This window comes from Sparus aurata, chromosome 18, assembly GCF_900880675.1.
Source record: "Sparus aurata chromosome 18, fSpaAur1.1, whole genome shotgun sequence".
NCBI classification, from domain to species: domain Eukaryota; kingdom Metazoa; phylum Chordata; class Actinopteri; order Spariformes; family Sparidae; genus Sparus; species Sparus aurata.
Genome location: NC_044204.1, coordinates 27,747,759 through 27,770,411, shown reverse-complemented (window position 1 = coordinate 27,770,411; position 22,653 = coordinate 27,747,759). Strand labels below are relative to the sequence as shown.

Below are 22,653 nucleotides of genomic sequence, written 5' to 3'. Positions count from 1 at the left end.
TCCATCACTTCTTATGGACAGTTCAGCCAGCGGACACAATGTTTGATTCACCACAGCCCTGAGTGTAGTCTTCTTGTTGAAGCTTGTGTGTTAGAGGCTCCACCCTGTGGTGCTCAGAGGATGATGCACTGAAGGCCTACACTAAAGATATTCATAGAAGATCTCAATCAAGTCCTCGGGCCCCAGTTTCTCATCAGACTTTTCAGTATCGTCTTATCAGTATCTGATTAATTAGGTAGCTGTGAAATGTTAACTATTTGTCAGATTCCCTGCATACTACTTCATCCTTTTGATAACATTATTTGGACTTCCCACCCTGAGCATGACATCCGAAGAAAATGGCCACCGTGTGAAATGTTGCAGAAAGAAAGACTACCATCCAGAATCACACAAATTATTCTTTATTCAAAGCAATGACAGAGAATTTAATGCCAGAGGAAGTCAGAACTTTATAGACTCCAGCTAAATTGTCAAACAGTCCGCGGGGACATGTCAGAGGACAAGTACAGAAGTATTGAATTGGTTCAGACATCATGAAACTGAGTTCACATAAGCGCTCTTACAATAAAGAGAGTAACTGGGACATTACAAGACATGTCTGTGATATATAATTAGCTCATTTTCATTGTCTAAGACATTCTGTATTGGCAACAATAAATGATTTGGACTTCGGAGACATTCAGATTTGATTCAAGGAGCTTTTCACCCTTTTGAAAAAACAATATAAAAAGATGTAAAGAAAAAAAAATGTAATCTTGGCATTTCAATTAGAATATGGAAAGTCTTTTTTGACATGAGGAGAGGTTCCATTGACTTCCATTGACTCCTGCTGCAAATGCCGCAGTGATAGCTCCCACTGCAACAAAAGGTGTTGCAGCTTTTGCCACTTGTTCTGCCTCACGCACCTGTGGAGGGCAACAGACATCAAGTTAGAAGTTTTATTGACAACTCTGGGAAATGAAATTCTAAAAAGCAAACAATCACACATTACACGTTACATCCTGTCTACCATTGTAAAACCTTCTCTGTTTTTCTCCAAAGCCACAAAAAAGCTCACAGTTCTTGCTCAGGACGGAGTACTCCATCATGTTGTCCTTTCACAATGATGGAAGCTGAGCGGGGCTCGTACTTCTTGTCCAGGCTGTTGTTGATTCTCCATGTGTTGTCTCCCACAGCCTCCTCCAGCTTCTCTCTCCTCACCATGGCCTTCTCAGTTGGGACAGACCTCAAGCTGCTGAAAGCTGCAGCTGGGGCAGATATGATGTTGGAAACTATACCTGGAATTTCAGCTATGAATAAAAAGAGAGAAACAGACAGTTTGTGCAGGAATCAGGATTATGAACTAAATGTCGCAGCATGTCTTTTAGTGGTTTAGTTATCATGAATCAGTTCAAACAAATAATCTAATTTGATAATCTGGTCTGTAAATGTTACAGTGACAGCAGGCTGTTATTATTCCAGACTCTGACAGGTCAGGATTAGAGAGTAGCAGTACAGACAGAGGACTCACCGTCTGGTGGTGTTGTCAAGTGAACCACGTAGCCATCACCAACATACACAGCCCAGTGCTGATAGCCACCTCGCAAGACCTCAATCAAGTCCCCAGGCTTTGGTGTCTGATCAGACTTGGATGAGAACAAACATAAAAACATGTTTGACTTTGGAACAGACTGTTTGGAAAGAACTGCAGTACATTTGAGAACTCTGACATAATCTGGGTTACAAAGAGAAAGCACAGAAAATATAAGACTTGAATCATAAAGCTGATAAATAAAAGCAGATAACATTGAGTTAAATCGCCTTCTTTGACTGAACAAGTGCAGCATCTACACATGCAGCAGATGGCAGTATACAAATGTAAAGTTGGTTTGTAGATTGCCAATGAACCACAGATATAGACAAAGAAGAAGACGAAGAAAATGAGTACGAAGACTGAAAAGAAAGATGATGAGGGAGAAGAGGAAGAAGTGGCAGAATATGATTTAGTATTCTGATCCAGTGATAGTTTCCTAACCTCTGACTGGCCCATGTCAGCGTTTGTTTCGTCCGTAAACCTTAAACTGGTTTCACCTTCCAGATGACTCTCAACACCTGCAGGAACAAATCATTGATGTAGATAATCCGTTGACCTGGATTTTATGTGATTCATTTATTTACCATTCTACAAAACATGGTTGTATAACTAAATGGTAGTTACTGCTGTCTTGTCAAACTTGTTTTAGAGAGGCGTTATTTTTACCAATTAAAAAATGTGCATGTAGTCAGGGTAAATTGAGTCATCAAGGGGTAAACAGCCACGTTAAATACTGAAACACAAAATGAAACAGTTTTGAGATCTAACTTAACATGTTTAGTAAAGATTAAACTGTTATCGCTGTGTGTTAGCTACAGATGGAATGTAAAGAAAAGTGTGTATCATGATTGGGATCTTTGGTGTGGCTGTTTTTGTGGTTTCTGTACTGTTCTGTTTTCAGATCTGCTCTGGTGTGGCTTCCCTGATAACTGGAGTTCCTCGACCTCCAGCCTCCACCAGCCCTGAAACTCTCTGAGCCAGTTCACCCGTGTCTCCACTTCCCTCTGTAGGGAGAGGAGCAGAACAGCCACCACACTCCTCAACCTTCTCCAGCGCTTCACCTCAAGTAAACCTCTCTGCTCTCTGATCCTCCCCTGCAACTCCACCTCTGCCAGCTGACTCAAGACCTGCACGTCATTCTGACCTGTTGAATCTAACCCTTCTTAAAAACAGATTCATACAAAACTACAATGGCACTCAGTAGAGCACATACCTCCACCGAGGCTCAATCAAACCTTTAAATATTTTTTTTCTTTATTGTTCTTCATCAGTTTGTACTCACTCATAGATACCAGCCAGCTAAATACACCTGTTGGAAGTCGGGGCGCTGGTTATCTCAGATGACAGAGTGGGCGTAACATGTACAGAGGCTTAGTACATAGTACTTAGTGTCCTCACTGCAGCGGCACAAGCTTCGATACCAAGCCGGGGGCCCTTTGCTGCGTGTCACTCCCCCTCTCTCTCATCCTGTTTCCTGTCAATCTATCCTGTCAATAAATCCATATATAGGCCAAAAAGATTATTTAAAAAAATGTTGGAAGTCAGAAAAACTCCCTGGATCCGTCACTTTATCAGGATCTGCATCAAAAGTTAATGTGGTGAATGGAAAATTGATGATTTGAACTTCTGTGGACTTCATTATTCTTTATTCATTTTAGAGGTGATTTTGAGGTGAGATTTCTCCACATTGCTGCAGTGAAATGTAACCAAATCTGTACCTGTGATAGAGTAAGACATCAGGAAGAAGATACAAAGACAATGAACTAACCTCTGAAGGAATAGTTTGATGAAAAGTCAAAGTCAGAATAACATTTAGACCTTTTGATTTGGTTTTGACCATAAAGTCAAAATTCAAGAAATTCAAGTACAATATTTCCAGATTTCATTCATGATAGGAGATGATATTTGGAGTTACCAACCACAACAGCTATTAACAACCAACAAAAAAATGAAATGAAATAAAAGCCCACCCCTTTAAGACCCCTTAAAAAACATGAGAAACAAACACAGCAGACTCCCTTCACTTTGTTCTAGGACCATGCTTACCATATTTACTGTAGTTCAGGTGCAAAGGACATCAGACAGCGGCTCACTTTACCGCAGTAAAATGGCCACCATGTGCAATGGTGCAGAAAGAAAGACTACCATCCACAATCACTCAAATTATTCTTTATTCAAAGAAATGACAAACAATTTAATGTCAGAGGAAGACAGAACTTTATAGACTCCAGCTAAATTGTCAAACAATCAGCGGGGACATGTCAGAAGAAAAGTACAGAAGTGCTGAAGTGGATGAAACTGAGTTCATGGAGGTGCTCTTACAATAAAGAGGAAGTGTAGTGTTCCGGAAAGTTTCAGATCGGAGGAGAGGTGGAGGAAAATGTCTGTCAGTCTGTCTGCAGTCTTCTGAGGACTTCTACTGCAGCTTCAGCTACAGCTACTGTGGGAAAAAAGCACCTACCAGCATCCCCTGTGGAAGGCAACAAACGTCTTGAAGTTAGATGATGAGTTTTCTTAACAAACTAAAGTCCTTTAAAATCATTCACAACTCTGGAAAATATAGATTTTTAATCCTGTCTATCATCGCTAACCCTTCTCTGTTTTCACCACAGCCACACGAAAAATGGGTCCACTGACCTGAAAGGAAACAGCTTTTCCGTAACGCATCTTGGTTGCAAAGTGCTCACAGTTCTCCCTGGTGACGGAGTACTCCATCCTGTTGCCCACCTGCCCGAGCGCCTCCTCCACAATGATGTCAGCTGGGCGGGGCTTGTGTGTCTCATCCAGGATGTTGTTGATTTTCCATTCGCTGTCTCCCGCCACCTCCTTCAGCTTCTGTTTCCTCACCATGGCCTTCTTAGAAAAGCAAGAGCTCAAGCTGCTGGAAGCTGCACCTGAGACTTCAGTTTTGAATAAAAAGAGAAACAGACAGAGTTTGTGCAGGAATATGACTATCCTATTATAACTAAATATTGCAACATGTTTTGTAGTTGTTTATTGATCATAAATCAGTTCAAGCACACAATCTAATCTGATAATCTGGTCTGTAAATGTTACAGTGACAGCAGGCTGTTATTATTCCAGACTCTGACAGGTCAGGATTAGAGAGTAGCAGTACAGACAGAGGACTCACCACCTGATGGTGTTGTCATGTGAACCACGTAGCCATCACCAACATACACAGCCCAGTGACTATAGAGACCTCGGGAGATCTGAATCAAGTCCCCAGGCTTTGGTGTTTGATCAGATTTGGATTAGAACAAACAGGAAACATGTTTTACTTTGTAACAGACTGTTTGGAAACAACTGCAGTACATTTAAGAACTCTGACATAATCTGGGTTACACAGAGAAGCGCAGATAATATAAAGCTGATAAATAAAGCAGATAACATTGAGTTAAATTACCTTCTTTGACTAAACAAGTGCAGCATCTACACATGCAGCAGATTGCAGTATGCAAATGTAAAGTTGGTTTGTAGATGAACCACAGATAAAGAATAAAGAAGAAGACAACACTGGAAAGAAGATTATGAAGGAGAAGAAGATGAAGAAGACGAAGAAGATGATAAAGTTTTCTGATCCAGTGATAGTTTCCTAACCTGTGTCAACCAATTGCCCATGTCAGTTTGTTTTGTCTGTAAACCTTAAACTGGTTTCACCTTCCAGATGACTCTCAGCACCTGCAGGAACAAATCATTTCTTTAGCACACAACATGAGATAAAGAGAAAAGTAAATGTAATGTTGAGGCATCATTGATGTGGGAATTGTGTTAGAAAAGAGTAGTAGTAGTCTTTATTTAAAGCTTTTATTAGTCAGGGCAGTGGTTTTCAAACGTGTTGTGTCAAAGGCACGCCTGTATTCATATCTGTGTAAAATAGCCTCTATAGCATCGTGTTATCTAATCACTCTGTACACAGATACTTTTAGATCCCTGGAGGGCTTTTAAAGGAAATTTTTAGGGAACAGATTTTGTCTCAGTATGAGGAAGTAAATGTGTACAACAAAGGATATAGTACATTTAAACTCGCTCATCACTTGTTGTTTCATTGTGTATTACGACAATAATCAATGGTTGTAAGGACAAAGGACAAACGCTGACTGATTTACTCAGGAAACAAGTTATAATGTTGATTTATTTATCATTTTACAACACAGGGTTGTATAAGAACATGCTGTTATAGTTCCTTTGTGTTACTCACAAAACCTTAACACAATTCTATATAAATGGGTGAATGAAACAAAATGTGATAACAACAATCAGACATATTTTCTATCATCCATTATAACCAGATGTTGTGTGACATCATAACAGCTCTTCTAGTTAGTTCAGTCCCCATCAATACACTCAGTAGCCACTTTATTACGAACACTTAGTTTAAAAAAAAGTTTTAAATATTTTTTTTAGCTTCATCATCTGTTGTTTCAGTTCAGTTATTATTTGGTTCCCGGTCTCATCTAATTTTTCCACTATTTTGATTTGGTTTCAGTTTTAATTTCCAGTAAGTAACCTTGAAACTCTTGAAGGTACAAAAACATCTTTAAAATGATCGTTCTCAATGTTTAGTTTGACATTTTTCTGAAAAGATATCGTTTTTATTTAACTTGAGTTTACGACATTTGTTGAGTGACGCCGAGATCCAGGTATGTCGATTGCTGTTCAGCGGCATATACCGATCCCCAGACTGGTATAAAGATTCTCGGAGTGGTATATACCGATCCCCAGACTGGTATAAAGATTCTCGGAGTGGTATATACCGATCCCCAGACTGGTATAAAGATTCTCGGAGTGGTATATACCGATCCCCAGACTGGTATAAAGATTCTTGGAGTGGAATCAAGATTCTCGGAGTGGTATATACCAATCCCCAGACTGGTATAAAGATTCTCGGAGTGGTATATACCGATCCCCATCGACACATGACGGTATGTGCTGCTTGAGATTGTTATGGCACTGAGAGACTGTTGGATGGGTACCGCTCCCTGATGAATATGCAAATGTAATGCCACTGGGCTGGTTTGACGACAAATGTATACATTTTTTTTTGTCTTTATTGACAATGCTAACTTAACACTATAAATTACATAAAGCTAATGAAAGAGTTAGCCTTAGCTAACATGGCTAATGTTAGCTAAGCCATCATAGCCAGTCTGACTAATCGATAGCAGAAACTCTGAGTCAACCAATTATGGCGCAAACATGATAATATGCCACAATGGTTTATGTCCTGCTTAGTAGATTTTATATGAAGTAATGTATTATTGTGTTCTCCTAATAATGAAAACCTGTCACTAAGTATTGTTTTGTTGGTTGGCTCAAATATTCTACTATCGATTAGTCAGACTGGCTACGGTGGCTGGGCTAACATTAGCCATATTAGCTAAGGCTAGCTCTTTCTAGTTTATAGGCAGAAATGTAGACATTACTATCATATCGCAAGAGTTCAACGTGTAATTACTGTCTATATGTTTACATCCCAACAACATACATATGTTCCTTTACTTAAGGTAATGTGTTAAGTTAGCATTGTCAATAAAGAAATGTTTTATATACATTTACGGCAGTACTTGTCGTCAAACCAGCCCAGTGGCATTATATTTGCATATTCATCAGGGAGCGGTACCCATCCAACAGTCTCTCAGTACCATAACAATCTCAAGCGGCACATACCGTCATGTGTCGGTGGAATAACAGCGGCATAATAGCAGCATACCACTCCGAGAATCTTTATACCAGTCTAGGGATCGGTATATGCCGCTGAGCAGCAATCGACATACCTTCAGCCACTTTTGGATCTCGGCGCTATTGCATTTGTTACAGCTCAGTTTAGTTTCAGTTTTGATTTGCGTAACTTCTATTGAACAAAATAACGGACACAACCTAAATCCACAGTCCCAACATGTTTACTCTGCACCTCTCTAAACCAGCTTGAGGTGTCAGGACCAGGGCTGAGAAAGATATAATGAGAGGAGGTGAATAAAGTCGAAATGTCCAGAATAAACTTGACATTTCAAGGTTAAAGTCGATCCCGACAGACCCCGTTTTAAGATTTTAGCAAATAAACAAATGCTGCAGGTTCTTCTAACTAGAAATCACAACAGTCCCCGGTTACACTACAGTCTGTGTTGATGTTTTGACAGTTTGTTTTCTTACCTTCAACAATAAGGTCCAATCTCTGAGACCTCCAAGAAGCCCCCCACCAAACTTCAGCTGTGTGTCAGTGAGCTGATAGCTGCTGTTCAGGAAACCTTCAGAATAAAAGCATCCCCCAAAGGTCACAATGTCCACTCCTTTAACACAAACTAATAACACAAATGTAGCTTAACCCTTGTATGGTGTTCATGTCTGTGGGATCCGTTAATATAATGATACGATTCATTATTTTTTCAAACTCAGACTCACTGGCCTCGACTAATTTTCTGTGAAGAATATCAGAAGACACTTTCAATGACCACACACTGTATACGCCTCCTACACATTTATATTACATACAGGATGTCCGAGTCCACTGTGTCGACGTCAATGGAGTGAATTTTATACAGCTCCTTCTACAAAGTGCTGTAATTTAATGCCTCTCATTTACACATTCACACACATCCGGATATCTTTGAGAAACAGATAAGAAACAAAAACAACGTCTGTAACGTTCTCTGATGATTGCAAATATTAACTACTCCTTATTTGTTCAGTACACAGGTCTGCACCAAACAGACATGTGTATTTTTATAATGTTTTTATGTGTTTACAGCTGCCAATGAATGTAACTCTGTTACTGTGATGATAAATGACAGTTAAATATTTAATCTGTGTCTATAATAACCAGATCCTCACATATAAATGCGGCATAAGACAATAATAGGTAACTTAATTATCATTGTTACACACAATAACAATAGAGTTGGACAAGATAAAGACGAGTTCAATGTGGCCTGTTTCCACACAGTAACATTAATATAGTACAGTATGCTCATTCTAATTAAAAGTGCCTTGGAATCAAAATAAACAATAGTGGTCAAGGAAATAAGTGAACAGTTAAAAACCATAAATAAAGAAATCAAAAACTGAAACCTTACTGAGGGATCACGAGGTGTGAGGGGACGCTGTGTCGCAGACAGAAAGTCTCATTGAGTATCACACAAATTATTCTTTATTCAAAACAATTACAAACATTTACATGTCAGAGGATGACAAAACATTAGAAACTCCAGATAGTGACGTTTAGATTTGATTCAAGAGGTTTGTTTAATGCGTCTATTTATGATAATCTTCCAGCAGGGACGTGCACATCATTATAGAGGGGAAGGGGCTCAAAGTCAGAAAAGGGCAGGACATGCGCACGCACCAAAAAACATTTCAGGCCTTAATAACACAATATGTTGATTAATTAATGTAAAATTAATAAACGAAGTACTTATAGAAAGCTAACTACTTAGCTGTGTTTCCTGTGTAGCTGTGAGTGATATGCAATTGCCATTTCATTTGTGTCAACAAGTTATTGTCAACATGAGTTTATTCACATTATCATAATACTGAGGTTTGGAAGACATGCAATTCAGCTGCGGTTCTTAAAAAGCAATAAAACACTGGTTTATTATCAGGCTATTTATTGGAGGGCAAGTGCAAACTAGAAATACAAGCTACACATCTAAACATGTGACAAAACCAAGAAATTACTACTGTGACTGTTAGTAGGAACAACAATGTTTACAACAGCAAAGTCACAATAAACTCAATATTCGGAAGAAGCTGAAAATTTGTGGAAAGATAAACAGCCGACACAGACAGCTGTCAGATTATTCTTAACTGTCATTAACAAGCAGTTAATTTAACAAGCACAAATGACACTCTTCTGAAATATGCAGTGGTGTGCAGAGGTAGACACTAGGTGGTGCTAAAGCACCTGCCCTTTGCCCTCTGGACCAAGCAAGTGCCGTTTTGAAAGTTCAAGTTTATGTTTAGTTTTTTTGGGGGGGTTTTTTGTGGCGCATGCTGACATGATCATCTATAAGTGCTCGTCGATTAAAAGCGTGTGATAATAATGCCCCAATTAATATTCCCTCCAACTCCCACCCCACCCGCACACACCTCTGTCAACGTGAACGCGCAGAGCGAACACAAACGGAGGCGCGTTGTAGCAGCAGACAGTAGGGGTGGGCGATACTGCAAATTTTGGTATCGATCCGATACCAAGTAAATACAGGGCCAGTATTGCCGATACCAATACCGATACCGATACTTTTTACTTGAAAATTCCTGATCAATTAATGATTTTGTACTTTATTTAACATATTAAATCTCTAACCTGCATGTAGCCTAAATAGGAATACTAATGTTCCTTCAACAGATACACAAAAGGGTTATTATATTCTTGAGGTAGGTTATATATCTTAATATAAGTATATATTTTTGAGTTACAGTTACAGTGAACCTGAGTGAGCGGAGTGAGAGAGGTGAAGAGGAGCGCTGCGCTCACACAAACTCTGTGAAGAAATACAAGTGATTTGCTGAATTTATAGAAGAGAAACTACCACAAAAATATCGATCTCATCACGCTGGTATCGATCCGATACCAATACTCACCTTGGTATCGATACTATCGATATTTGGATCGATCTGCCCACCCCTAGCAGACAGTGCACTGCTGCAGCCCAAACACACCTCCTCCCCTGCCCACCAGCCAGGTAACACATAAATGAATCGAGTCGAGTATGTTGTTTGCCCCCTAAGCCTCAGTTGCCAAGGTATAACTTGCATTTATTTGTCTCTGTTGTGAAGTTGCCTGTCTCAACGCCACACAGCTGGGCATACATTAGCAGACTGCTCACCTGCAATAATAGATATGACGTGATGATGACCACCGGTAGAGTTTGTCATTGGTATCCTACAGCATGTGAATCTATCAGTATACTCACTTAAAATGAATATTTAGTAGGTTTACATTAGGCTACATAATTAACACTTGCAGTAATTTATTTGCTAAATGACAAACAGGAAATTCCCAATTGCCTGCAGAAAAAGTAGCCCTGTGCCTTGTTGAAATATAACCAAACAGTCTTATTCATATTGTTGGTCTCTTTTTATTTACCAATTGCAGCATAATGCCTAGAAAGGAGAGGATAACAAAGGAAAAAGAAAGGGAGCTACAGCAGGCAGCCTCTGCTCTCCTGGATAAAAGCATCCACCAGCAGCAAGGAGGATGCTGCTTTAGAGAGTGGTAACGCTCACTCTTCACTCCTCACTTCAAAATGACACTTTGTACACTTCTTTTGTTCTGACAGGGGAAAAAGAGTACACTAATCTATCATTGTAGCTTGTAACTTGCTTAAAACCTCTCCATGTGCGTTCATTCCAAAGAAATAAAACAATAGTGATTGACTGATCAGTGCTATAGTGTGAAACTGTACCAGTTCAAAGGTCAAGTAATTTTATTAAGATATTGACATAAATATTTAATTACATTCAACATGTGCCTGTAATGTTTATTTATTTTTTAAATCTCACACTGCTATAAAAAGGCAGCCGTCAGTTCTACATGCTGCATAAAGTGAAAAAAACACACAAAAAGGGAACTTTATAATAGGAGGTAAAAAGGGCAGGGGCTCAGGCATCCCTTGGGCCTTTTGTGTGCACGTGCCTGGTGTCAATGACATATAAATCTCTCCTTTTGAAGCTCTTCTACTCAGGTGCTGTATGCATGTGCCCAACCAAGTGCATCAATTGGAGAGGCCCAAGCTGAAGATACAGACACCACTTCAGATGAAGAATACACAGAAGGACAGTTTGTCTTAATTAAGTATGAGGGAAAACCATATGTGGGATAAATTGTTGACATCAGTATGGAGGGGCTGCAGGTAAACTGCATGAAACAACTTGGAGACAAAAATGGTTTTGTCTGGCCAAATAGGCGAGACTGCATTTACTACCAAGATCAGGAAGTTGTTCGTGGCATATCACGACCTCAGCAAGGCAGTCGGTTTGCTACCCTCTCCAAATTTGACTGGCTTATGTACTATGAAGTCTAGATGAATTGATTTATCAATGGATCCACTCAGCTGCCCTGTATGTTCATGGTTCATATGATATGAAAAAATGTGTTTGTTTTACTTATACTAATACATATTGCAGACCAGTTTTAAATTGAAATGAAATGACATTTGATACACAAACATATGTTCATATGGTTAATATTGTTTTATTGTTAAATATCAAATAAATCAATAAAGTTTGAATATTACCTTCCAGCATTTAAGAGTGGTTAAATATTTCCTGCCATATGAGTGATCAGAACTCACCAATGAGTAGGATAATACATGGTTTGCATTGACACACGGCGACATTATCTTATGGTGTGACATTCCAAATTGTGAAAATAACAAACCTTCATTAATGACAAAACTTGAAAATGTTCATGGAATACATGGAAAATAGTGTCAGCAAGAGTCACAAATATTTTCATAATTGTATAGCAAGGTTTGTCACAATAAATAGAAAATATGTTTAAAGATCGACAGCATAGGTCTCACATCGAGCGATGATTTAGAAAATAATACACAAATTTAATTAATTTTCACAAAACTATAATGGATTACAGTTTAGTTATGATAAATGACTTTGATGAAGTGAGTAACTTAAGAAAGGTATAACCCATATTCAGTTTATATACAATTATTTTCATGTCACACCATATGAAGATTTTAGGCACTAAATGAGTGCACGTGCCTGTCTTCCAGTAAGCCACTTTTGTTTTTTTAATGGAAAAGATCACCTCAACTGATCATGAGTGATCATGATAAATAGTTGTTAGGCTTTGCTGGTGATCTGTTGATCAAGCCCCCTGAAGAGGCGACCCTGGACTTCAATCACTGCGTGTCACTGTCACCGTTTCTTTTTTCTTGCTTCTTCCAAACAGTGCTCGAAACAGAGCTCGAAACAGAGCCACAATACCCAGAATCACCACTGTTGCCACACCTGCAACCATGGCTGCTTCTCCTGCTTTACGCACCTGCAGACAAAATGTAACATCTTTTAGTTTGCAGGCAGGAATCTGATGAGCAGTCTTGACATTCAAAGCGCCATTAAAATGTATCCACACATATCCCTCATAATTAGACATTTTTTGTACCATCCTTTTCTATTATGATGTCAAAAAGGTTTGAAGAGTTTTCATTTGTGTGTTGATCCTCATCGTGACAATGAGTCTCTTTGAATCATTGTAGCTGACACGACAACTTCTACCATGTCTTCTTCATGGCCGGCTGCAGCCACAAGTCCTGAGCTGAACACTGACTGTGATGTAGGAGGACTGCTTGATGCGGTCAGTTCAGAAGGACAGTGCAGCAGGACTCAAGTGGGGAGCAGACGCACATGAAGTCAGTTTAACCAGCTTTTTCACCTCAAACAGGATTTACTCACCTTTTTATGAATTATCCATCACTTCTTATGGACAGTTCAGCCAGCGGACACATTTTGATTCACCACAGCCCTGAGTGTAGTCTTCTTGTTGAAGCTTGTGTGTTAGAGGCTCCACCCTGTGGTGCTCAGAGGATGATGCACTGAAGGCCTACACTAAAGATATTCATATATTTTGATTTTTTTTCCATCGTGGAGTTGTCTGCAGTCAGGTGATGCCAGTTTGATTCAGGCTTTGGTGAATTAATTTAGAACTTTAAAATATGTCACACATCTCTTTCCAGTACACCATGTTTGTTCACCCAACTTTGACTAAAAAGAAGAGTTTTGTCTCATATTTTAATTGTATCTTTATCCTTAATTTGCAGTCTTATCGCTTTTATTTTTGCCTAACTGTTGGATTTCTGTTTTTTATTGATTTATTTATTGTCATGTGTACAAAATGTGCCTGTACCAAAGAAAGGAAACTGCTCTCTGTGTTAGTGTTATTCAAGTTAGAAAGAGCCTAAATTAAAACTAAATTAATAATAAATGAAACAAAGCTGGCTGTGCTTCATAATGGACAAACTACCACCTGTGAAAAGACAACTTTCTCAAAAGATTCTGGGTGCAGTGACCTCAGTAATATTTGACCAATTGAACTGACTGAAAACCTTCATATTTTTCAGCATAAACCTTTTTTTAAAAAAAAAACCCTACCACCTTTTGCATTCCTTTATTGTGTTTCTTGTGTTTGTGTGTTCTATTACTATTCTATTATCATTCATTTAACTTAACTTAATTCATCTCATACTAACACAACCTCCACCCCAGACACAAAAAGGTTTCTTTAATGTAAAAGACAAACATGGGTCCACTGACCTGCCTGGACTCAGCTTTTCCATATCGCAGCTTCTTTGCAAAGTGCTCACAGTTCCATGCCACGATGTCGTACGGCTTCTTCTTTCCCACCAACTGAAGCGCCTCCTTCACAATGATATCTGTTTGATGGGGCTCGTACTTCTCATCCAGGTCATTGTTGACTTTCCAATCGTCGTTTCCTACCACATCACTTAGCTTCTCTTTCTTCCCCACGGCCCTCTGAGCTGCGACCGACATCACACTGCTGGCCCCAGCGCCAGCGACTTCAGCTGTAAATCAAATGGGTGTCAGAAGAAAGACAAAAAAAAAAATTGCATGGGATTATACACTAATTATGGTGACATACTTGTGGTTTATTAATTATAAATTGGTTTATCTAAACAAGCAATCTAAGTAGTATCAAGGGACTCACAGGGTGGTACCAAGTGAACAACTAAGCCATCACCAATGTACACAGCCCAGTGCTGATAGCCGACTCGGAAGACCTCAATCAAGTCCCCAGGCTCTGGTTTCTGATTAGACTTTGACAAGAACAAACAGGAAACATGTTTGACTTTGGAACAGACAGTACATTTGAGAACTCTGACATAATCTGTGTTACACAGAAACGCACAGAAAATATAAGACTTGAATCATAAAGCTGATAAATGAAGCAGGTAACATTGAGCTAAATTGCCTTCATTGACTGAACAAGTGCAGCATCTACACATGCAGAAGAAGGCAGCATGCAAATGTAAAATTGGTTTGTAGATTGCCAATGAACCACAGATAAAGACAAAGAAGAAGACTGGAAAGAAGATGATGAAGGAGAGGACGATAGAGAAGAAGATGAGGAAGTGGCAGAAGAGTATTTAGTATTCTGATCCAGTGATAGTTTCCTAACCTCTGACTGGCCCATTTCAGGTTGTTTAGTCTGTAAACCTTTAACTGGTTTCACCTTCCAGATGACTCTCAGCACCTGCAGGATCTGGGTCTGTACTGTGGGAAATGGCACAACAATAACGGAAAATGTAAATTAAATTAATTATTTAGTTTTGGTTTCCTTGTTTATTATATTTTCCATTTTGGGCTGAAAATAGGAAAATAAGCACCAGTTTTCAATGTTTGGTGCATACAGACAAACAGAAAAACAAAATATTGACTCGTTTGCCAGATTAAATGGTAAATTGAATGATCAGATGATACACGGACCTGTTTGGTTGTATATTACAATAACTAGTGCAGTGCCCGTAAGAAAAGTGTATTCCTATAAAAAAGTGGGAGGTTAAGGAGCTTTTTCATGGATGGCAAAATGAGGCTGTGTTTGAAGGTGAGACGTCAGGGATATTTAGGTTTTTGTGAAATCCGATATTCCAGGGTATAATTGGCTGTCTTTGACTATTTTTGATTTTGCCATTATATTTCATCTTAAAAGCTATTTATTTATTTTCAGCACAACCTCATATGTGTGACTGTACAGTTATTTTTTAATTTGACATATTGTATTAACACAATGGACCTAAAATCACAAAAAAAAAACATGAAATCCGAGTAGAAAAAGTTAGATTTTTTTACTGTGAAAACCACAAATATGTTTAACAAACCATTTTATTTTTTTATTTTTTTTTACTTATAATGCAAATATAAATTGTTGTTTATCTAAATGTGTGCATACATTTAAAAAATTTACAAAGTCATATGTAACTATTTACATTTCAATGCAGGCAATGCTCAGGTCTGCCTGTGCTCCTTCCAGCTGAATGAAGAGCTGCACTGCCTGCTCCACATTCAGCTTCTCCTCATTATTCTGACTCATTAAACAAAAAAACGACTCCACTACTCACTTAACACACTACACCAAACACTACATAACACACTAACTACACACTCCAAACATGCTAAATGTCACAAATCTCTCAACTCTCACACACACCGACCGTCGTTGCATGTCAATCATCCGCCTACGTCCCTCCCACAACTTCCTGTTCCTCAACAACCAAACTTGCTGCTTGGACACTTTTGTGACAAAAGCCCGTTTTTACCGTTTCTTCCTGCACCAGACACAAAGCAAACGTGACGGCAATGTTCGCGAAAAAGCGTGGCGGACATTATTTACCCTAGGTCCGGTTTTGGACGTGCCGATGCTTTCCGGTCCGTCGCTTCGGGAAGTGGGCCGTGTAGCTAGCGGCTAGTAGCTAGCTGCTAGCTAGCGGCTAGCTACACACGAACATCCACAGATTCCGATTCCACTTTGTTGTCTGCGCGTCTCCGGATCTCCTCAGACCCGAACAGACTCGGTTGGACTCGTTTAATCTCATTAATCCACAACAGTCAGTTTAGATGCACAGAACAGAACAGAACCGAACCGCCGGCAAAATCCCGGTCCAGCTCCCGCCGCTGCAGGTATAAATCTGCTTGTTTCTCAAGGTGGGGGGTTGCGGTGGGCTCTGCAGTGATTGGCTCTGGTGCACGCGTTGCCACGGTGTGCAGTGATTGGCTCTGGTGCGCACGTGACTGTAGTGGCTCCGGTGGACAATGCTCGTGGAATTTGTAAAGCATTTATGAAATAATTTATTAACGGTATCATTGCAGCCCAAACAAATGCGAAATAGCACACCCTTGAACCACGCAGCAGCCATGTTGAAACTCTCAGGTCAGTCTGATCCTGATCCGCAGAGATATTTGAGGAATACACACACACACACACACACACACACACACAGACAGACAGAGGTTACTTGCTTTTACAGAGAGATAATCTAATTCTAATAAAACAAAGACAGAAAAACACAAAAGGTCAAACGCTGAACGCTGACTGGTTTACTGAGGGTCCGTGTATCTTTTGGTCATTGGATGTTCCTTTCAGAAACGGGTATTAAAAAACAAAAAACTAGTGGTTATTTGATTTTCGTTTTAGAATATACAAATTAAACTTGAAATACAAGGCGTTTTTCTTTTTCATGGTCAAAAAGGGATGAGCGAAATTATAAAAATGATTCGATTTTCATTTTCTATTTCATATAACAAAAAAAAAAAAATCACTAGAAAACTGAAACGGAAAAAAGGCCTGTTTATTCATATTCTGAGACCGGATGTTGTGATGGCAATCTACCGTGACACATAACGTCACGACGCGTCTTCATCTAGACGCAGGTCGAGAAAATGTTTTCTGGCAGTATTTATTCAGTTAAACCGCTCTAAAATGCATATTTATTTAGGTCATATTTGCCCTGATATTATTTCATCATGTTGAAAAACAGTCACTTACGGGACGCGATGCCAATTGGACGTCTTCATCTAGACACAGGTCGAGAAAATGTTTGCTGGGTACTGTACCTCAGTCTTCTTACTTCACGTGTTTCTTCCTCTTCTCCCTCTGCTTTTCCTTCACTGGGGTGCCGGATGGTTTCAGTCTTTTGGACCCTGTGGTTCTGCTACAGTATCAGTAACTCTCTCTCTTGGTCTTGGGGTCTCGGTGCGTTCAGATTCAGGCAGCTCGCCTCTCGACCCGCCCCCCTCACAGGGGACAGGTACAGTGCACCGAGCCAGAACCCAGCAAAAAGGCTTCTCCGTTATTTAATAGTCTTTGCTATGACGTTATGGTGCTATGGGCTTATATAATATTTCGAAATAGTAATAGTAATAACAGTGGTGAAAAAAATAACAAAATAAAAAAATAAAAATGACGGCCTAGCATATGCCTATACTGCCTATATGCCCAGGGCCGGCTTTGATCATAACACTCTGCAGAGACTGTACTGATGTCAATGAGAAATAACTCTTTAAAATGTATAAGTCAGGTATTGCTCTTTGTCCACATATTCTAGTACAACACTTTATCAACTGTATTCACACAGCTATTGTTTAAGAGTAGTCAAATAACTTTATCACAAAAAGCCAGACTCATCTATGTTGTACATTGAGGCATTGTTTGCCAGATAGATAGATGGATACTTTATTCATCTCGAGGGAAATTTTGGACATCTAGTAGCTTATACATACGCGCATATTTCCCCCACGTAAAAAACAGATCACTCAGAGAAATATATAGCAAAAGTAAAAAGAATGTGAAGAAGAAAGTTCAGGGATAAAATCAGTGCAAACTCCGCTCGTTGTTACCAATGGTCAATGGCTCCCTGTCGGAGGCACGTGTTAAAGAGGCTCCACCAGTTCCACGGCACAGGCTTTGAGTAATCAAGGAGACACCTTATCAGGGCCGGCCACTTTCCGAGTTTTTATTCTCTTCAACTCTGCTCTAACCTGGTCTGCCGTGATGTTGCTCTTAACCCTTCAGGGTCTTCCCTGAGGCTGAAGGGTCTTCTCAGAGAACCTGTCCTGCGGGACAGGGATGAGAATATGGATCGCAGTGAGAGTCAACATTCAACAGTATGTTATAACAACACTCTGATTGTTACAATATATGGTGTTCCTTCTTTCTCTTCTTTTTTTTTTTTGTCATAGCACAAGTATGATGTCGGCTCAGGCACAGCAGTTCTAATTGTATGTGACTACTTTATTAAGGAGCTCATTCGATTCCGGGCCCAGCTTCTGCCGTCAGCGCTCCATCTCCTCTGAGACTGTGTGCACAGTCGGCTACAATCACACGCTTATGTGCACTTTGGAACATGTTTTGCTGACTGTAATCCTGTTCTGTTGTCCGTTGAAAGATCCCTTTCAACATTTTTTCGATGTTGGAGAACAAAATCCACAGTCCATGTTCTTAAAGTTCAATTGAATCTAATATGAGGCTTCAGTCATCCAGCTTAGACAAATAAGGTTGATGTGTTCCAAGATTACAGTCTTCCCACTAGACAATTCCCTCTTTTTGTCTCTGTCCTTTCAATGAATCTCAACACAAAGCTTATCACAAAAAGCCATACCCACATTGTTTGTTGCGCAAGAACATTCTCATCAGTGCTGTTAAGCAACACCTCTTTTAAATTGTGTGCTTCTTCCTGAAGGTCTGTGTCAGGGGAAATCTTTCAACACATTAGGCATCTGATTATGAATGACTTTGGTAGACTACTAAGAGTATGTATAACATTCTATGATTGTTATGAAATAAGTAGTTTTTTGTTGCTCCCCTCTCACATGCATGATGGTGCCCCATTTAATTAATTACCACTTGTGTGTCTCTACCTATTAACTGACTCATTCCCTTCAGGGAATCAACAGCATTTTATTAGCTGTAAAGTACATTTATCATAAAAAGACATACTCTCATTGTTTGTTGCACGTTTAAGAATATTATCATCATCGACATTTAGCAAGATTTCCTTTAAATTGTGTGCTTCTTCCTGAAGGTCTGCCTCAGGGAAACTTTTCAACAACGTCGGTATCAGAATATGAATCCCTCCGGCAGTCTTCATTCAACAGTATGTATAATATTCTATGATTGTTATAAAATAAGTTGTTTTTTGTGTTGTTGTTGCTCCCCTCTCATATGCATGATGGTGCCCCATTTTAATAAATTACCACTTGTGTGTCTCTACCTATTAACTGACTCATTCCCTTCAGGGCTCAGTACAACTCTCATGCAATCAACACTCTGTCTCCTAGACCGCTGCGTACGCAGAATCAGAAACAATTATGCTGCCTAAAAGCAAGCTCCACCAAAGCATCCAAGAGAGCAGCTGTAGAAGTGGAGAACATAAAAGCTATGCTAGCTGGTTCAAATTGTACAGCATATTTTTCCTTTTTCCTTCTTTTTACAAAAACCTACATTGCTCCTTTATCATTGTGCTTCACACCAATAATACAGTTTGTGGCTTCTTATCAAAATGCTTTGAAAGCAATAAGTGAACAGTTATGACAGTGGTATTTGATGATGTATGATTACATTCAATACTGAAACCAGCCTGAGTCACATAGTCACACAGCAGCCATTTTCTTCTGACATCAAGTCAGGGTGGGAGGCTCATCTTTTTGATAACATTATTTGGACTTCCCACCCTGAGCTTGACGTCAGAGGAAAATGGCCGCTATGTGTAATGCTGCAGAAAGAAAGACTACCATCCAGATTCACACAAATTATTCTTTATTCAAAGCAATGACAGAGATTTTAATGTCAGAGGAAGTCAGAACTTTATAGACTCAATTAACAAACAATCAGCGGGGATATGTCAGAAGACAAGTACAGAAGTATTAAATTAGTTCAGTCATCATGAAACTGAGTTCATGGAGGTGCTCTTACAATAAAGAGTGTGTGGGACATTACAAGACATGTCTGTGATATATAATTAGCTCATTTTGATTGTTTAAGACATTCTTGTCTTATCATGTATTGGCAAAAATGAACTTTCTGGATTTCAGAGACATTCAGATTTGATTCAAGGAGCTTTTTCACCCTTTTGAATTTCTTATCAAGTAAACAAGAAAATCGTTAAAAAAGATCATCTAAAATCTTTTTTAAAAATGTCATCTTGGCATGTTAATTAAAAAAGGGAAACGTTTTAAACAGGAGGAGAGTTGGAAGAAGAATTCTGTCCGTCTGTCTATAGACCTCTGAAGAATTTGACTGCAATCACACTATGTGTAGCTACTGCATCAAGCACCTGTGGAGAGCAACAAACATCTTGAAGTTAGAAGATGAGCAGAGTTTTATTGACAATCTAAAGTCCTTTAAAATCATTCACAACACTGGGAATCATAAAGTTTTAAAAACCAAAGAATCACACTTTCAAAACAACTGGCTACATCCTGTCTAACATTGTTAACTCTTCTTTTTTTTTTTTAGCAAAGCTACAATAACAGTCTTGTTTGTAAAAAATTAAAACAAAAAATGGGTGCACTGACCTGCCGGGACTCAGCTTGTCCGTACCGCTGGTTGGTTGCAAAGTGCTCACAGTTCGAGGTGTAGACGGAGTACTCTATCACCGTGTCCACCTGCCTGAGCGCCTCCTCCACAATGATGCGAGGTGAGCGGGGTCTGTACTGGTTGTCCAGGATGTTGTTGATTTTCCATCCATTGTCTCCCGCCACCTCCTGCAGCTTCTGTTTCCTCACCATGGCCTTCCCAGTTGGGACAGACATCAAGCTGCTGGAAGCTGCACCTGCACCTTCAGCTATGAATAAAAAGAGAAACAGACAGAGTTTGTGCAGGATTATGAACTGAATATTGCAACATATTTTTAGTGGTTTATTAATCATGAATCAGTTCAAACAAATAATCTAATTTGATAATCTGGTCTGTGAATGTTACAGTGACAGCAGGCTGTTATTATTCCAGACTCTGACAGGTCAGGATTAGAGAGTAGCAGTACAGACAGAGGACTCACCGCCTGGTGGCAATGTCACATGAACAACGTCATCATCACCAACATACACAGCCCAGTGCTGATAGCCACCTCGTAAGATCTCAATCAAGTCTCCTGGCTCTGGTGTCTGCTCAGACTTGGATGAGAACAAACAGGAAACATGTTTGACTTTGAAACAGACTGTTTGGAAACAACTGCAGTACATTTAAGAACTCTGACATATTCTTGGTTAAGTATCCAACTGTAAAGTTGGTTTGTAGATTGTCAATGAAACACCAATAAAGACAAAGATGAACGAAGGAAGAATGAAAAAGACAACAGAGAAGAAGATGACAAAGATGACAGAGAAAATGAATAAGACAAACTGGAAGACAAATAAGATAAAGATAACAAAGAAGAAGAAAATGATGAAGAACCAGAAAAAAACAGAGAAGAAGACAAAACATCACAACGAAGAAGATGAAGAAAAAGCAGACTGAGAAGGAGACAAAGAAGTGGCAGACGACGAATCAGCGGACGATGAAAAGACACAGAGAAGACAAAGAAGTGGCAGAAGATGATTTAGTATTCTGATCCAGTGATAGTTTCCTTACCTGTGACAACCAGTTGCCCATGTCAGCGTTTGTTTCGTCTGTAAACCTTAAACTGGTTTCACCTTCCAGATGACTCTCAGCACCTGCAGGAACAAATCATTTTATTAGCACACAACATGAGATAAAGAGAGAAGTAAATGTAATGTTGAGGCATCATTGATGTGCGAATTGTGTTAGAAAACAGTAGTAGTAGTCTTTATTTAAAGCTTTTATTAGTTAGGGCAGTGGTTTTCAAACGTGTTGTGTCAAAGGCACACCTGTATTCATATCTGTGTAAAATAGCCTCATCAAATTAGCTTTATCATCTGTTGTTTTAGTTTAGTTTTACATTTTTTCTGAGGTGTCGTTTTTTTTATCTTTATGACATTTGTTACAGCTAATGTGGTCAGCTCATCTTAGTTCAGTTTAGATTTACAGTAACATCTCTTGAACAAAATAACAGACACACCCTAAATCCACAGTCCCAACATGTTTACTCTGCACCTCTCTAAACCAGCTTGAGGTGTCAGGACCAGGGCTGAGAAAAATATAATGAGAGGAGGTGAATAAAGTCGAGAGCCCAGAATAAACTTGACATTTCAAGATAAAAGTCGACCCCGACAGACTCAATTTTAAGTAATTGAGCAAATAAACAAAATAATACAAATGCTGCAGGTTCTAACTAGAAAAACAGTCCTTGTTTAAAGCATCGCTCTGAAAAAAGATTTTAACAGAAACAATGCTGACCTTCATAAAGCAGGATTTATAGGTGCTGTCATGTAGGCAACTGGAATCACAGTTTCAAAAACAACTGGCTACTTCCTGGCTAACACTGCTAACCCTTCTCTGTTTTTCACCACAGCGACAGAAAGAGTCTTGTTGGTAAAAATGGGTCCACTGACCTGCCGGGACTCAGCTTTTCAGCAGCGCAGCTCGGTTACAAAGTGCCCACAGTTCTTGCTGCAGAGAGAGTATGGCATCATCTTGCCCACCAGCATTAACG

At 39.4% G+C, this 22,653-nt stretch overlaps 4 protein-coding genes across 5 annotated transcripts in view; all 4 read right to left on the bottom strand.

The window, feature by feature from the left end:
* Positions 1 to 2,040, bottom strand: part of LOC115569137 (phospholipase A and acyltransferase 3-like) — a 28,402-nt gene extending 26,362 nt beyond the window's left edge. Inside the window, exon 1 of the mRNA XM_030397079.1 lies at positions 2,015 to 2,040. Within this exon, the coding sequence (XP_030252939.1) occupies positions 2,015 to 2,029 (15 nt within the window). The 5' untranslated portion in view covers positions 2,030 to 2,040. The remainder of the gene's footprint in view (positions 1 to 2,014) is intronic.
* A 1,682-nt stretch (positions 2,041 to 3,722) lies between these two features.
* Positions 3,723 to 7,861, bottom strand: LOC115569141 (phospholipase A and acyltransferase 4-like). Its single transcript, XM_030397083.1, has 5 exons — positions 7,727 to 7,861; positions 5,174 to 5,254; positions 4,707 to 4,803; positions 4,211 to 4,473; positions 3,723 to 4,043 (listed from the first exon to the last, which is right to left on the bottom strand). Exons 2-5 carry the CDS (start codon positions 5,192 to 5,194, stop codon positions 4,011 to 4,013), a joined length of 414 nt encoding a protein of 137 aa, XP_030252943.1. The 5' UTR covers positions 5,195 to 5,254; positions 7,727 to 7,861; the 3' UTR covers positions 3,723 to 4,010.
* A 3,948-nt stretch (positions 7,862 to 11,809) lies between these two features.
* On the bottom strand, positions 11,810 to 17,233 carry LOC115569132 (phospholipase A and acyltransferase 4-like). Its single transcript, XM_030397072.1, has 5 exons — positions 17,159 to 17,233; positions 14,727 to 14,821; positions 14,256 to 14,364; positions 13,844 to 14,112; positions 11,810 to 12,575 (listed from the first exon to the last, which is right to left on the bottom strand). The coding sequence occupies exons 2-5, from the start codon at positions 14,739 to 14,741 to the stop codon at positions 12,429 to 12,431; spliced, it is 540 nt and encodes a 179-aa protein (XP_030252932.1). The 5' UTR covers positions 14,742 to 14,821; positions 17,159 to 17,233; the 3' UTR covers positions 11,810 to 12,428.
* Positions 17,234 to 19,992: 2,759 nt separating this feature from the next.
* On the bottom strand, positions 19,993 to 22,653 carry LOC115569138 (phospholipase A and acyltransferase 4-like). 2 transcript variants are annotated; one of them, XM_030397080.1, is made up of 5 exons: positions 22,553 to 22,653; positions 21,672 to 21,754; positions 21,100 to 21,214; positions 20,618 to 20,886; positions 19,993 to 20,376 (listed from the first exon to the last, which is right to left on the bottom strand). In XM_030397080.1, exons 2-5 carry the CDS (start codon positions 21,690 to 21,692, stop codon positions 20,317 to 20,319), a joined length of 465 nt encoding a protein of 154 aa, XP_030252940.1. In that variant the 5' UTR covers positions 21,693 to 21,754; positions 22,553 to 22,653; the 3' UTR covers positions 19,993 to 20,316. The 2 variants fall into 2 exon arrangements, with proteins under 2 accessions (XP_030252940.1, XP_030252941.1); XM_030397081.1 differs by lacking the exon at positions 22,553 to 22,653 and adding an exon at positions 22,398 to 22,537.

What these genes read in the sequence shown, in the direction of transcription:
- LOC115569141 (XM_030397083.1), bottom strand. Translation starts at nt 5,194, where the DNA reads ATGGGCAATTGGTTGACACAG. An exon ending in TGGGCAATTGGTTGACACAG is followed by an intron (nt 4,804 to 5,173) that starts GTTAGGAAACTA and finishes CAAACACCAAAG; the next exon opens with CCTGGGGACTTGATTCAGAT. An exon ending in CATGACAACACCATCAGGTG is followed by an intron (nt 4,474 to 4,706) that starts GTGAGTCCTCTG and finishes TCAAAACTGAAG; the next exon opens with TCTCAGGTGCAGCTTCCAGC.
- LOC115569132 (XM_030397072.1), bottom strand. An exon ending in TGTTCACTTGGTACCACCCT is followed by an intron (nt 14,113 to 14,255) that starts GTGAGTCCCTTG and finishes TTTGATTTACAG; the next exon opens with CTGAAGTCGCTGGCGCTGGG. An exon ending in GAAAAGCTGAGTCCAGGCAG is followed by an intron (nt 12,576 to 13,843) that starts GTCAGTGGACCC and finishes TTTTGTCTGCAG; the next exon opens with GTGCGTAAAGCAGGAGAAGC.
- LOC115569138 (XM_030397080.1), bottom strand. Translation starts at nt 21,692, where the DNA reads ATGGGCAACTGGTTGTCACAG. An exon ending in TGGGCAACTGGTTGTCACAG is followed by an intron (nt 21,215 to 21,671) that starts GTAAGGAAACTA and finishes TTCTCATCCAAG; the next exon opens with TCTGAGCAGACACCAGAGCC. An exon ending in GACAAGCTGAGTCCCGGCAG is followed by an intron (nt 20,377 to 20,617) that starts GTCAGTGCACCC and finishes TGCTCTCCACAG; the next exon opens with GTGCTTGATGCAGTAGCTAC.